General features: G+C 37.2%; 1 protein-coding gene across 2 annotated transcripts in view; it reads right to left on the bottom strand.

The window, feature by feature from the left end:
* Positions 1-234: 234 nt before the first annotated feature.
* TTK (TTK protein kinase) overlaps positions 235-14,146 on the bottom strand; it is a gene marked incomplete at its 3' end in the record, with an annotated part of 39,237 nt that continues 25,325 nt past the window's right edge. For both annotated transcript variants that reach the window (XM_082305913.1, XM_082305912.1), the window contains exons 12-22: positions 13,947-14,083; positions 12,213-12,339; positions 11,162-11,254; positions 6,790-6,947; positions 6,548-6,699; positions 5,201-5,325; positions 4,797-4,877; positions 2,726-2,902; positions 1,898-1,988; positions 1,532-1,629; positions 235-324 (exon numbers count right to left, since the gene is read on the bottom strand). In XM_082305913.1, the coding sequence (XP_082162039.1) occupies positions 235-324; positions 1,532-1,629; positions 1,898-1,988; positions 2,726-2,902; positions 4,797-4,877; positions 5,201-5,325; positions 6,548-6,699; positions 6,790-6,947; positions 11,162-11,254; positions 12,213-12,339; positions 13,947-14,083 (1,329 nt within the window). The remainder of the gene's footprint in view (positions 325-1,531; positions 1,630-1,897; positions 1,989-2,725; positions 2,903-4,796; positions 4,878-5,200; positions 5,326-6,547; positions 6,700-6,789; positions 6,948-11,161; positions 11,255-12,212; positions 12,340-13,946; positions 14,084-14,146) is intronic.

Raw genomic sequence — 14,146 nt, forward strand, 5'->3', positions numbered from 1 at the left:
AATCACCAACTAGCAATTTTCATGATTCAATCCAAGTGGCATGCAAAGAGTGAAACAGCCCACAGTGAAAAGCATTCACTTAAATTCTTTTTAATGATCTGCAAGCATTATCAGAAGACACAAAGAACATTTAAAAATGTGAACTTTATGCTGAGTGTCCTTTTTAAAAGCTAGCAGCACAAAATATTTTTTGAACAGACCAGACATCTCTGTTGCATCCTGAACAGTAGCACATCATTTTGTTGTCCATGATTTTTGACTCCCAGGTTTTGCAAATGCTGATACATCGAGACTTTTACCACTGTTGCACTGTTCGTATAAAGTCTGAAAGTTAATAAAAACACAGGTCCTCAGGTGAACACAGTTGTATCGCACATGAATTCAAACAGTATCTTTACAACAAACATTACCACTTGAAGTAAGTCATCACATACTGAAATATTCCGAACTCCACACTAAAATTTCTCTCTCAACTCAGAAAATAAAGATACACTTAAGACAGCATAGTTGTACCAGTTGTAATGCAATGTAGTGCCTAAAAGATAACACATACACTGACTTAGCAGCACGAACAAAGGTACAGAGCTTCACAAGTTGGCAGAGAACGAGCTAATTACCAAGATTTAAAATCAAGTTTACTATATTAATTGTCTCTGATGTGGAAACACCAGCATGGAAGAGAGAGGTATTTGCGTATTCAGGGTGAGCAAGCTTTATATGAGATAGCAAAATCAGTGGCCACAAACATAGCCACGTTAACGATATCATTAAAAGGATAATCTCTTGTTCACCCCCACATTTAAAATAAAAATCAGGTATGACTAGCACTGTAAGTGTAAACAAACTTCTTTAGATTTACTTTATGCATACTGAATTTGCTCTCCTCCCCATGAAAGGAGCTTTGCATTCCATCTCAACTTATTACATATTTGACCACCACCACCTCTTCTGAGAGACAGGTGGAAAGAAGTTGGTGAAGAGTTACCAAGCTTCTCTTTCAGGCAGTAAAGAGAGAGGCCAGAATCATAATACCTCAACAAACCGGGACTAATTTACACATCGCGATGCATTAACAGTTCAGCGACTTCCAGGAAGTAAGAACAGTTGCAGTCCAAAAGCTTGCACACTTGACAGATCGATTTAGATCATTTCTCCATAATGATGGTTCTTAAATTAGAAGACCTGCCACAGTTTTTGGGCAGCTTAAAAGCAAAGCAGCACAATAAGGACTGTTTTAGAGAGGAGATGCTGTGGCAGTGGGGAATTTCGAAATAAATAATAATACTGGGAGGTGGAAGGGAAAGAAAAAGCTAAAATCAAGATTACCATCATCCTTTCAACGCTTCTCATTCAGAAGGATGTGGAGAGATTCTGCATGCTTGCTAACAAACGCACTACAATGTGTAATGTTTTTCCAGCTGTGGTTAAAGCTTTGATATATTTATCCTTTCAGCTTTCACTACCAAACATTCTAACCTTTGTTTGCATGAACATGTACTACCATACAAAATAGAAAAGAAAATTTACTTACCCTAGCAGCTCTAGAAATAGAGTTGGGAGAATTCAAACCAACAAGCTGACCAAGGATACGTTTCATTTCCTCTGTTGTTCCTTTTGCATTTGAAACACCTGCAATTCATTTATAATTATGCTAAAGCTGTATACAACTACATACAAATTACCAGTGCAGTTTGTAAGAGGTATACAAAAAGTCAGTTTTGAAATGAAGAGTTTAAGAATTAAAATACGGAAGTCTTTTCTGAAACATACATAGGCACGAAACAAAACAGATTGTTACGCCAGCAAGTGGAAAGTACATCTAAGAGTAAAGCATTTTGTTTTCTTAAACAGATTTATAAGTACTATTTAATAAAAATCTATTTTAAAATAAATGTACCTGTTTGACAATGACTTTGAATTTGAACATAGGGATGTATCAGCAGCTCCGAAACAGATATTCTTTGTTTAGGATTTCTTATTAAACAGCGCTGCAAATGAAAAAAAGAAGAGGAAGAATGCTTTGCCTATAAACTAAGAATTTTCCTAAGAATTAACAGTGAGGATATTTAAAAGACCCTGTAGATGCACGTCAGAACTTCTTACTGCCAAACTACATACTCAAAGACTCAACTCAAAATACAATAACAGATTAACCTAATTGCCTTCATTAGCAATTATCTTCAGAGTAAAGTTTGGTATCCCGTTTTACTCAAGCAACAATGTCGGAAGAGGTGAAGACCAGAACCCGCAACGTCTTTTTATTCTGAATGACACAAAATGATACTGAGATTTGAAAATTAAGGGGATAAGCGTTTCTGGATTTCAGTTTGTTACCTGCTGAGCAACACAATTAGGGTTCGAGTAAAAGCATAAGCCAAGTTTTAAAAGCAGGCAAATATACAGGGTGAGGGAAAGGGATGGCGAGTACAAAAGCTGCTGTATTTACTTTGGGTTGTTCAGCCAAAGGAGTTAAGCCAGACTACTTTAAGTATTTACTTTTTTATTTGCTACTGAGCTGAAAACAGACTTTTACTATGGAAACTATATGAAGTAGCTCTAGCTTCATTAAGTCTTCTTTTGGAATAAGGCCCGTTACTACAAGTAGTAGTGAGCATTTATTTGTGAAAAAGGTTTCTCAAGCACAACTCATTCAGCTTAAGAAAGTATCCTTTAAATAAAGAAGTTGCCATTACTTGAATCAAAATTAATCTTAAGGTACAGTTACCTTTAGCACGTCTTGAAGATCCTTCTCAGCAATATCTGGAAATTCTATTTCATAGCTAGGATCAACAATAGCATGCAGTTTATTAATTGGATTTGTTATATGTTGAAATGGAGTCCTTCCATATGTCATGCAGTACAAAATGCATCCCAATGACCACACATCACTTTTGGGACTTATCTAATATAAAAAGAAAAAAATTAAGATTACTCCTCACTTAAGGAACTGTACCTTCAGTCAATTTATCATATAATTGCATAGTTATTTCACTTAACAGGGTATCTATTTTGCATTGGATAACAGATCTTAGTAACTATCACACAAAATCACCAAGACAGCATGCCATTATTTACTAAGACAGTGATGTGGCTTCATTCAGTAATACTCCATAAGAAAGTTATTTTTATTAATTATCTTTGAAAATCAACTTATTTGAATAAGTTAAAATAAAATTAAAAGTAGTCCTTAACAAGTTGAACAGCAGGATTCTAATTTCACATTTATAAGTAAATACAAATAAAAGCATACTAAATTAATTCAATCCAGAAACCAGTGAGACATCACAGCTATGTTCCCAAAGTGGGAAGCCATAGTTTCAGCTCCTCTGGGTTTAAAGGAATCAGATCCAGATTTCAAACACCACACGTGGGCTGTTCCTTTCAGGAGTTTCCACTTCTCCTGTTGAAGCTAAAGCACTAAGAAAATCACATACAGCTGGAGGAGTGGGGGAGAGGAGAGAGGTGGGGAAAGAGGCACACAGAGAGCCTGACTCCCAGCACACTGGTTAAATTTTTGCTTAGATGAGCTGAGCTCCAGAACAAGTCTGTACTTTGCATGCAATTTTTAAAATGTAAAGGTAAAACTTCTAAAGGTAAAACGTGTCAGCCTTAACAAAAGAAATCCATCTATAAAACATTCTATTCTGTGTTTAGAAAGACAAGATTGTGTTTCAATACATAATACTTCCATTCAACTGTTAAAAAGTCACAATCTTTCTGCGTGTATATGCACGTACATATGATTATGGATTTTTTTTTAATACCTTTCCACAAAGCTATGAACCCATTAACTGAAGTTTGACTGCCAATGTGAAATTGCTTTCCTTCAGCACTTTCCTCATCATTCACATTCCGTTGCCCCGGTGAAAGTATAAAAAGTTCTACAATACACAGTACTCTGTAGCATAGAAAAATCAATAGGATACACAGAATTCATCCATGTGTTCCCTGAAATACTAGATTTTATTATATCATCTTTTAAAATACCTTATTAGGTATCACTCATTTCTTGCAAAACCTGCCTCTCACTTAAACGAGTTAAAAAATACGATAATGACACAAGCATCATCATATCTTGTTGTTTAAGCAAACATACTAACAATGGTTTATACCAGAAAGCAAATTTTATTCCCTTCAGAAAAAAAGATTTCTAAGCCAGAGTTATTTATGCAGAATGCTAAAATGTAGCTGTGTAGCAGCTAGCAGTACCGTAAGAGCTCCACCAATTTTTGGCAGAACGAAGCTGCAACAAAAGAGCATAAGCAGCACAACAGGCAACCAAGAAGTGACTGAGGAAGGGTTCTCTCACTTGACTCCATGGAAGATCCTCCAAAAAACACCCCCTGAAAGCTCTAGCCTGGAGTGATTTCAGTGCAAAGAAGGACTTGTCAGAGATGCACAGCATCGTGGACCCTTAACATGCTCAAAGGACTTTTGTGACATTAGTCGTCAGTACAGCCTCTGATATATGAAAGGCTGCATGCATTTCACTGCACTCTATATTGCTTATTATTATTATCAGTTCCTCCAACGCCCAAGCCTGTGCATCAGTTTTGCTTTCAATTTTATTCATTAATTCAGCACTTACATTTTTCTAAACACCATCTGCAAAATGCTTTTAGGTAATTGAAAGGAATAAACTTAACCTTCAATCTCTGCCCACCATCATCATGGCACAATGGATTTCCTTGTGTTCTAGTTTCAGTGGAAGATTGAGAAAACTAAGTCTTAAGATATATGCCTGAATTCCTTTCTTCTTAACATGAAGAGAATAGGAGAAAAAAAGATCATGTTACCTTAGATCGAGATTTCCCGTTTTCTCCATAGGAAGACATATCTTTTATTGCTTCGGGTGGCATATAATTCATCGTGCCAACCTAGCCATGAAAATGTAAAAATATTCCTTTAAGTGAAGCATGCACTTGATTTAACTCACTTGATAAAAAGTTAGATTTTTATTTTAAAGCACTGAAAAGCATCTTGAAAATTTGTTTTTATGAAGGCTGAAGGCCATTGTTATAATATTTATTTCTTTATATATGTTTATATATATGTTATAATGTTATTTGTTTATATACATATAAAACCATTCAGCATAAAATTCCAGTATTCATTGAAGTTGTTGCATTAATCAACATAATCAGCAAGTACTATAGTACTTTACAGAAAAGTGTACATCCATTTTCCAGAAGTATTTCACCTGAGAATCTTTAATGATGCTTGTCACATCTGGTTGCATTTGGTTTGCAATGCCAAAGTCAATTAGTTTTAACATTCCATCAACTATCAGAAAGTTTGCTGGTTTCAGATCACTGTGAATAATGCCTGCAAAATAAGAGTTTAAAGTCAATCCAGGTTTAGTCAATCCAAGCTACTACTGAAGTATGGGGTGTTTATTGCTTAATTCCCATAACCCTTGCACAGAGGGAAGGTGCAGATCAGGTTTACCTGGCCAAAACCAAATTATTCTTTGCAGATTTCATAAAAGTATTTCCATTTCTTTTCAAACAGTTAAGACTTGCATGAGTTTATCGTTTGAATTATTACTTATTCAAATCTGCAGGCGCCCCAAAATAGCTCCAAGATACTTGAGTTGCATAGTTTCTCTCAGTTAGGGATAAGCCCTCTAGCTGTATGTGCACACTTCCATACTGAACTGTTGTTCTGGATCATTTCAATGGCCTGTCCACTCCTGTGGCTTTCTCTTAAATAATTAGGTAAGCAGGTATTTAAAGAATTATATTGCTTAATCTGATGTTTTCTGCCTCCTGATCTCAAAGGTACCATTCACGAAGGATTATATGTGACTGACCTCTCACAAACCCTACTCACACGATTTATTATGAATTTCCGTTATTACCCATATAACCAGCCAATCCATCTTTATATTTTGTAAAATTGTTTCAAGGACACTTCATGTAATATGTAGCCTGTGTTTTAGTAGATTTTGCTGTCTCTCTATATTATTGAAGATTCTAGTGTTCTTGTGCTGTGAAGAGGTGATGCTCTCTGCTATATGTACAGGTCTCCACTTCTTTTTTCCCTTAAATAGGAAAAGGATCCAAATCTGCTCTCCCCTTTACATTATACAGCCAAACAGAATACAGATGCATGCACTTCAATTACATAGGTAAAGATGAAAGGAAGGCCTGAAGAACTATGAGGAAAAAGCTGAAACACTATGTCAAAGTAAAGACCAGAGAGCTGCGTAAAAGCTGTCATTAATGTCAAAGCTTCTTTGGAGAGGATAAGGAGCCGAAATTTGAGTCTAATGGAGAACAAGCAGTATTGGGAGTATACACCGTAGTCTAATACAGAAAAGATCCTTGGAGATTCCTTTGAGTTAGCAAAGCAAGTCTACCTCTGCATCGAGATTTACTCGTCTTTTATTTCACTGAAACTTTTTTCACAGTACAGTAAATACCCGTCTTTGAAGATCACTAGGCTGACACCAAAACTAAGAGCAGTACCACCTCCAAAATTTAAACACATTCATGTTATTTCTGCCATATAACCTATACAAATACCTAGAATTATTTAAGAGTACCATATTCATGGATTGTGTGAACAGCTTCCAGCATATTTTTCCAATAGCTCTTTCGTTCCAGTGGATCAATGTTTTTTTTCTTTTTGAGCCAGCTATTGAGATCAATATTTCCACACTCCATTACCATGTAGATATGCTGATCAGTAATTTCACTAAAAATAAATAAATATACTTATGTTAAAATTCAAGGCAACTTCTTTATATCAAAAGATACTGGTGTAATAAAATTAATGTTTACTCACTAGCCATAAAGGCGGATGATCTTATCACTATGTTGCTGCAGTTTACTCAAATGAGCAATTTCATTCTTATAGCTCTCAACAGTCTGTTGATCAGCTTCCTCTAGATTCACATATTTGACAGCAAACAGCTGCTTCTTTTCATTCAGCACTTGAAACACCTGCAAAACAATATCAGTTAATAACTTCATGCAATCCTAATTTTGATTTACTACGGCCCGTCACCTCACCACAGCCAGAATTTCAAAGAAAAAGGGTACCTTTTCAAAAGGAAGAAGCAACACAAAATTTACAAAGTTCACACAAGTCAGCATGAAGAAAAATCAAGAACGAAGCCACCAGTTACAACAGAAACAACCCTCTATCAGAAACCATCTTGGTACCACATTATATTTCACTAGATGTATTTGATCACAAGTCTGCACTGTTCCTAAAATAAAGAATGCAAAATAACACCTCCCACAGATATAAGGGTTTGACCTGCCACTGCACACCCATTTCATCACACCAAGATGATTTGGAGGTTAGACCACATGGCACATGGGAAGAGGCTAAGAGCACTGAGTCTGTTCAGTCTTAAGATGAAAAGGCTACAGGGAATCTTATTGCTGTCTTCAGCTACTTAAAGGGAAGGTATGAAAAAGACTCCTCTTGAACCATCAAAGTATGAGACGCAACAGGCATAACTAACAACAAGGAAAATTCCAATTAGATATCAGGAAACTTTTTTCATCATCATGCAGTCAAACAGGGGGACAGGCTGTCCAGAGAGGCTGTGAAATCTCCATCCTTAATGATACTCAAAACTCGACTGCAAGAGACCATGAGGAACCTGCTCTATTTTGGCCTTGCTTTAAGCAGACCATTGGACCAAGGGACATGCAGAGGCCCCTTCCATCCTACCTCATTCTATGATTGTATGCTGCCAACACAGGAGGTTTTTCTTCCTGGAGGTCCCTGCTGACTGGAAGCTAGCCAATGTTATTCCAATTTACAAGAAGGACATGAGGGAAGACCCAGGAAACTACAGACCTGTTAGTCGAACCTCAGTTCCTGGAAAAATTACAGAGAAGATCATACTAGGTACTATTGAAAGGCATTTAAAGACTAATGCAATCATCAGGCACAGTCAACATGGGTTCACAAAGGGAAAGTCCTATTTAACCAATTTGATATCTTTCTATAAGGTCACCTGCCTAGTGGATGAAGGGAAGACAGTGGATGCAGTTTTTCCTGGATTTTAGTAAGGCTTTTGATACTGTCCCTCACAGCATCCTTCTGGACAAGTTGTCCAACTGTGGGATGACCAGGCTCACAGTGCACTGGATGAAGAACTAGCTGAAGGGCAGAGCTCCAAGGGTTGTAGCAAATGGGGCTACAACTGGCTGGTGACCGGTCACCAGTGGTGTTCCTCAGGGTTCAATTCTAGAGCCAGTCCTGTTCAGTATATTATCAATGATCTGGATGCAGGAGTTGAATGCACCATAAGCAAGTTCGCTGATGATACCAAATTGGGAGGTGCTATTGACTCTCTTGAGGGACAAGATGCCTTGCAAGGGGATCTAGATAGATTGCAGCATTGGACAATCATCAATGGCATGAAATTTAACAAGAACAAATGCTGGATTCTGCACCTGGGACAGAGTAACACCAGGCACAAATATAAACTGGGAGAGGAGTGGCTGGAGAGCAGCCCTGCAGAAGGGGATCTGAGGGTGCTGGTTGACAGCAGGCTCAATACGAGTCAGCAGTGTGCCCTGGCAGCCAAGAGGGCAGACCGCATCCTGGGGTGCATCAAACACAGCGCAACCAGCCAGTCAAAAGAGGTGATTGTCCCACTGTATTTAGCATTGGTGCAGCCTTGCCTTGAGTACTGTGTGCAGTTCTGGGCCCCACATTTTAAGAAGGATGTTAAGAATGAGAGGAAGGCAACAAAGCTGGTGAAAGGGAGGAATGTCCTGTGAGGAGCAGCCAAGGCCTTTTGGGCTTGTCCAGTTTGGAGAAAAGGAGGCTGAGGGGCAACCTCACAGCTGTCTACAGCTTCCTGAGGAGGGGACGTGGAGAGGGAGGTGCTGAGCTCTTCTCCCTGGTATCCAGTGATAGGATGCGTGGGAATGGTTCAGAGCTGTGCCAGGGGAGGTTTAGATTGGACATTAGGAAGTGTTTCTTTACCGAGAGGGTGGTCAAACGCTGGCACAGGGTTCCTAGAGAGGTGGTCGATGCCCCAAGCCTGTCAGTGTTTAAGAGGCATTTGGACAACGCCCTTAACATGCTTTAACTTTTGGTCAGCCCTGAATTGGTCAGGCAGATGATCGTTGTAGGTCCCTTCCAACTGAAATATCTTATTCTATTCTGTTATTCTTTTCATTTTATTACTCTCTGGATTAACATAATTGTGTAAGATATGCAACATTTAAAACCAATTTCCCATCTCTTATGACACACCCGGACTGTTTCTTTATCACTAGCAAACACACAGCTTGATTGCTCAGTACCACTTTGGTTCTGTCAGCTCCTGCATAGGCAAACATGAAACTAAAATAAAAAGTAGGGACAAAGGGTCATAAATATAAGCCAAGTCTAAATAAATATTATTTAATAAGTGTGTTTAAATATTTGAAATCTAGACATACACGGATTTTTGAACAAAGTTCTAGTCCTATTTTCTGTGACTATTTACTGGATTGTAAGATACCTGAAAACCAATAAAGCATACATGCTGTTGACAGTACTTGTCACTTTTTAAGATGACACCTCCACACTCCTCAGTTTTGCGGAAGAGGAAGCCTATTTTAAGTGAGCATGGCAATTGCAACATGAGAGCTTGAGCACATTCCATTCAATTAAGCTACTGATGAAATCCATATTTTCACAACTATCAAATATTTTTAATTTAAAAAATAGAAAAGCTACAAAACAAAGTCAATCTTAAGTACCATCTCAGGCATTTAAGGCCTGTTCAGGAAAATCCATGCATTTAAAACAAAACACCAGGGGATTTAATGGATTGAACTTAAGGATAAGATTAGAGATAGTCAGTTCTAAAACCAGCTCTAACTAAGCTTTCTGGGCAATTTTTGGCAAGTCAAAAGGATACTTAAAAAAAATAGTTTTACATAGAAACGCTACCATTTAAGTATCCAATTTATATTTTACTGCATGCCTCATTAACTAAAAGTAACCATTTCACTTTCCATGTGCTGTTGACTGTAAGTACTACATAGAATGTTACTAAGGATTGATTAATTAATTAGTGTGTGCATGTATCAAGTTCCCCTTACACAAACTCTTAGGCTGTCCCTGTGACTAGTAACAGTCTTCACGGACAGAAGCATACAGGTGAAGCAGAGGTGTGGGAGACAGAAGAAAGCAGACAGAAGAGAAATTTAACTCATGCAAAACTGCTTATGTTGTTTTTGTTATAATTCTTTATCTTCTGAACAAGAGATTTTGCCAAAACTGTTTCTCAAGCTCCTATGACCCCGTTTTTCCTTATAAAAAGCAGCTCAATCACCAGTTCAGTCATACTTACACTCCACTTCCCACACAAGTTACAGAAGACTTCAGTAATAAGGGATGGTCTGTCCACTTCAGGAACATTCAATCAACCTTACAAGCCATGTGTTTCCTAACAATGTAATCACACTGCCCTAAACAATAGCCTCTCAAATTAAGATGTACAGTAATACTGCAGCATACCTCTTTATAACAGAAGAGCTGATTTTATTAGGAATTTTAATACTTATTCCACCATAGAAATTGTTATCTTCAAGAGCATACACAATCTACCTTTAGGCCTTCATGCAGAAACCAAAAGGAAGTGGGCTCCCACCATTGTTTACTGATTTAAGTGATATTTTTAGATGCTCATGAGAGTTGGGTGATCACTTTTTCCTATTTCTGTAACTTCTGCTCAGTGTTCTGACCACATCTGTTCAGAATTTCTGTTCACTGTTTATTCTTTACTTCAGCACCCCGCCTTTATCTACCTGATGTTTTTACTTTATTTGTCCACAAAAATGAACACTAGTGTGTTTAACATCCTGTAATAACTGAAGCATCATTTTCATAATACAACATTAATTCAGTTATTATTGCTGGCTATCTGAAGACGCAGATAAAACAACATTGTACCAAATCTAATCTGTGCACTATGTTTCTTCTGCATCCATGAGGAATGAAGTCTAAACATAGCATTAAAACAACAAATTTCTAGATTCTTTGGGTCGCTCTTCTTCACACTGTCACTTTTCTTCATAGTTTGTACATGTTAGTACTAGGCACTCCGTATTAGATGACTTCACCATGTATGTTTACAATACAACTCCTACTGTGTAAATGAGCGACTCTCTCAAAGGACAAAAGAGCATCTTACCTTACTTGAGCCTCCACTACCTATTTGCTTTAATATTGTATAAACTCTTCCTTTGATGGCAAGACATTCATGTGAAGGTATAGAAGCTGGAACCTGTGTACATACAGAAAAAGTTAAGAAAATTACAGCGGAACACAGTAGACCTCTACTTTTATTACTTAAGTGTCTGTATAATGATCATCACTTGGCATGTCGCATCCTTGAACTCTTACAAAAGATACCAATGCTCTTCACATTGGAAATCAAGACTAGGGTGTTCTTTAGTAAGGCTTCTCAGACCATTAGAGACACCTCCCTCTTTACAGATAATGTTGGAAACTAGACTAAGAGACTTCCAGTCACAGCATGCAACTAAGAGCTGTACTCAAATCACCTGATTTGAAGCTAACTACTAGCTAGCAGGCTCCAGTGCTGTGAAGCCGCAACAGCCTGTATTGCCCATACCTGCTATACCAAGCTGTAGAACAGCCACAAATTTTAAATATTAATCCTCTTGTAGGAAGCTTAAACCTATCCCCCAATTCTATCTACAACTGGGAAGATTCCTAGCTGAATGTGCAACCCATCTAAGGTAATCCATTTTTACATGATTTCAGGCCACTACAAATGCATCAAAATTTGTGAAATCTAACAAAATGGAGAAGGAATGTAATTCTTCATTCTTTTACCTCCCTCAGACTCTTATGGTTTCTAACACACATTGCTTCTCTTTCTGGGTACTTCGCTGTAGTGCATAGTACCACTACAGAAGCATAGCAAAACAAAAATAGTGACTCTAGTTCTTGCCTCTGTCATGAAGCAGGATCTGAAAAGGCTTAGACTTCAGACATAAAGGCTTCAGGATTTTGACAACTAAACTCAGACATACATATGAATGAACAGTTATTTTGAGAATAAGCAATACAGACTATTTTCCATTACTCATCCAGAAAGATGAACAGCAACTGTAGATTAAAAATATATATATACACACACGCATATATTCAACCTAAAGTAGTCTCCAATGAAAATATGTACTGAAAGATGGCAGAAAACACCCTAAAATTGTTACCTGCAAGCCAACTTGATTTTGAAATGGAGTTGCTGGAGTATGTGGTACGAAATATGGAAGCTGGCTGTAGGGAGTAGAAATTTGACTTCCTGGTAGAAAGTTGTTCTTTACAACTGGCGTTCTGAAACTGAAGGAAGTTATGAACAATATCTGCATTTAGTTGTATTTTTTTTTTTTAAGATTATTCTAACAACAAAGTTGAAATCTTCAGTGCTTCTTGAAAGTTAAACCCCGTTGACTAGCAAAAGCCCAAGCCTCTGCTACATTCAATAATTAGCATTAAGATCACTTCAACTTCTTGTCTTAGAAGTCCTTTAGAAGTACACTTAAACTGTTTTAAGTAAGTTTACTTAAACTGTTTTAAGTAACACATACTGTTTTAAGTAAGATTTCATAAGTAACTAATTAAATCCCCATCTTCAGATACTAGCTGGCGCTCCCCACAAACTGGAAAATGAAAGCACCATATAACTAGAAGAGCTGACCATAAGACAGCAACAGTCTGAGCCACAGTTCGTTTTCTTTAGCTTATTGTTCTTTATTCAAGACCTTTTTAGTGAAGAGAGACTTTTTTTTCTTTTTAAGTGGCATATTGAGACAAACAACTTCAAGTCAACCATGAGAGGTTTTTTTTGGGAGCTTTAGCTACACTGTATATGAATGGAAAGATTACGTATTTAAGAAAACTAAAGATTGCAAGAAATCTTTTATGTTTTTTGATTAGTTTCCTTGATGTGTCTACCATATATTTAGTTATATTACCAAATATACTTTTTCCCCCCCCACAGTATTTACAGAAATTGATGTTAAGATCAGAACTGGAAAAGAATTTATATACCTAGGACTTTTTTGTAGAGAATAAAATGACAAAATTTTGAAAAAAACAGTGAAAACCAGTCAAAAACATGGTTCTCACTGAACACAAAAAGCACTCAACAATTCTGCATATTTAGTGTGCCATACATACTGTGTGTAATGAGAACTTAATTTTTTAAAAATTTCCATGTTATCCAAGTTTGAAAGAAGCAAGAACAGAATCTATTCAAGGACCACTTTTATCAAGTTCCATCATGAGATTATGTGCTTCATTCACTACATATATTCTAAATTCTACAGCTACACAGACATAGGTCTTACCAACAGGGACAGTGCTTACTTATCATACAGCCTTGACCTATATGATTCATCCTAGAGACTTATGAAAATAGTAAGCAATCATATAATTAGAAAGACTTATCAACATATGCACAGGGGTTTATGCCTAATTTAAGATTGCATGAATAAACAAATGCTAGCATTTCCTAACTTGAGTGCTTGGTTCTGCAAGCCTCTTGATTCCTTACACTTTTTTTTTTTTTTTTAAACCCACAGGCACTTGCATCATGGAAACCAGACTGATATACACTTATCGATCTAAAAAGCCTGTCAGCCACAAAAAATAAGGCATCCGAAAGTGTCGTGTAGCAGGGATCAGAGAAAGAGGTAAATGCTGTAATAAGGACTTATTGATTTGATGGTGTACTTCCAAATGCTGAAAAGCTGACAGGGAAGACAAAGTTCCCTAAATGCAATCTGAAACTTCAAGTCAGGCACTTGACAATAAGTGTTGGAAGCACTGGGAAATCTTCTTTGCTATCTGAACAGAAAAGCTTAAGAAACCCTGTTAAAAACTGCTGAAAGTCTTTCAAGAGATCAACTACTGTTCATGAGGTACAGCTCAAAGAAGTGGCTTACCAGTCCATATAGTCATTATATGTGGTGCTTGGTGTTCCACAAACATGCAATGGATCACTTTTCTTAGAAACAGTATCTGGTGGTGATAGGCCTCTTGAAACAGGATGACCAGATTGTTCAAGGTTCGATTGTTTTCCCTACAGAGGGCAAAGCAAGATATTATTGCACACAAGAAGCCACAGAAATCACTTTTTTGACAT

This window comes from Platalea leucorodia, assembly GCF_965183815.1.
Source record: "Platalea leucorodia genome assembly, chromosome: 3".
Classification (NCBI taxonomy): domain Eukaryota; kingdom Metazoa; phylum Chordata; class Aves; order Pelecaniformes; family Threskiornithidae; genus Platalea; species Platalea leucorodia.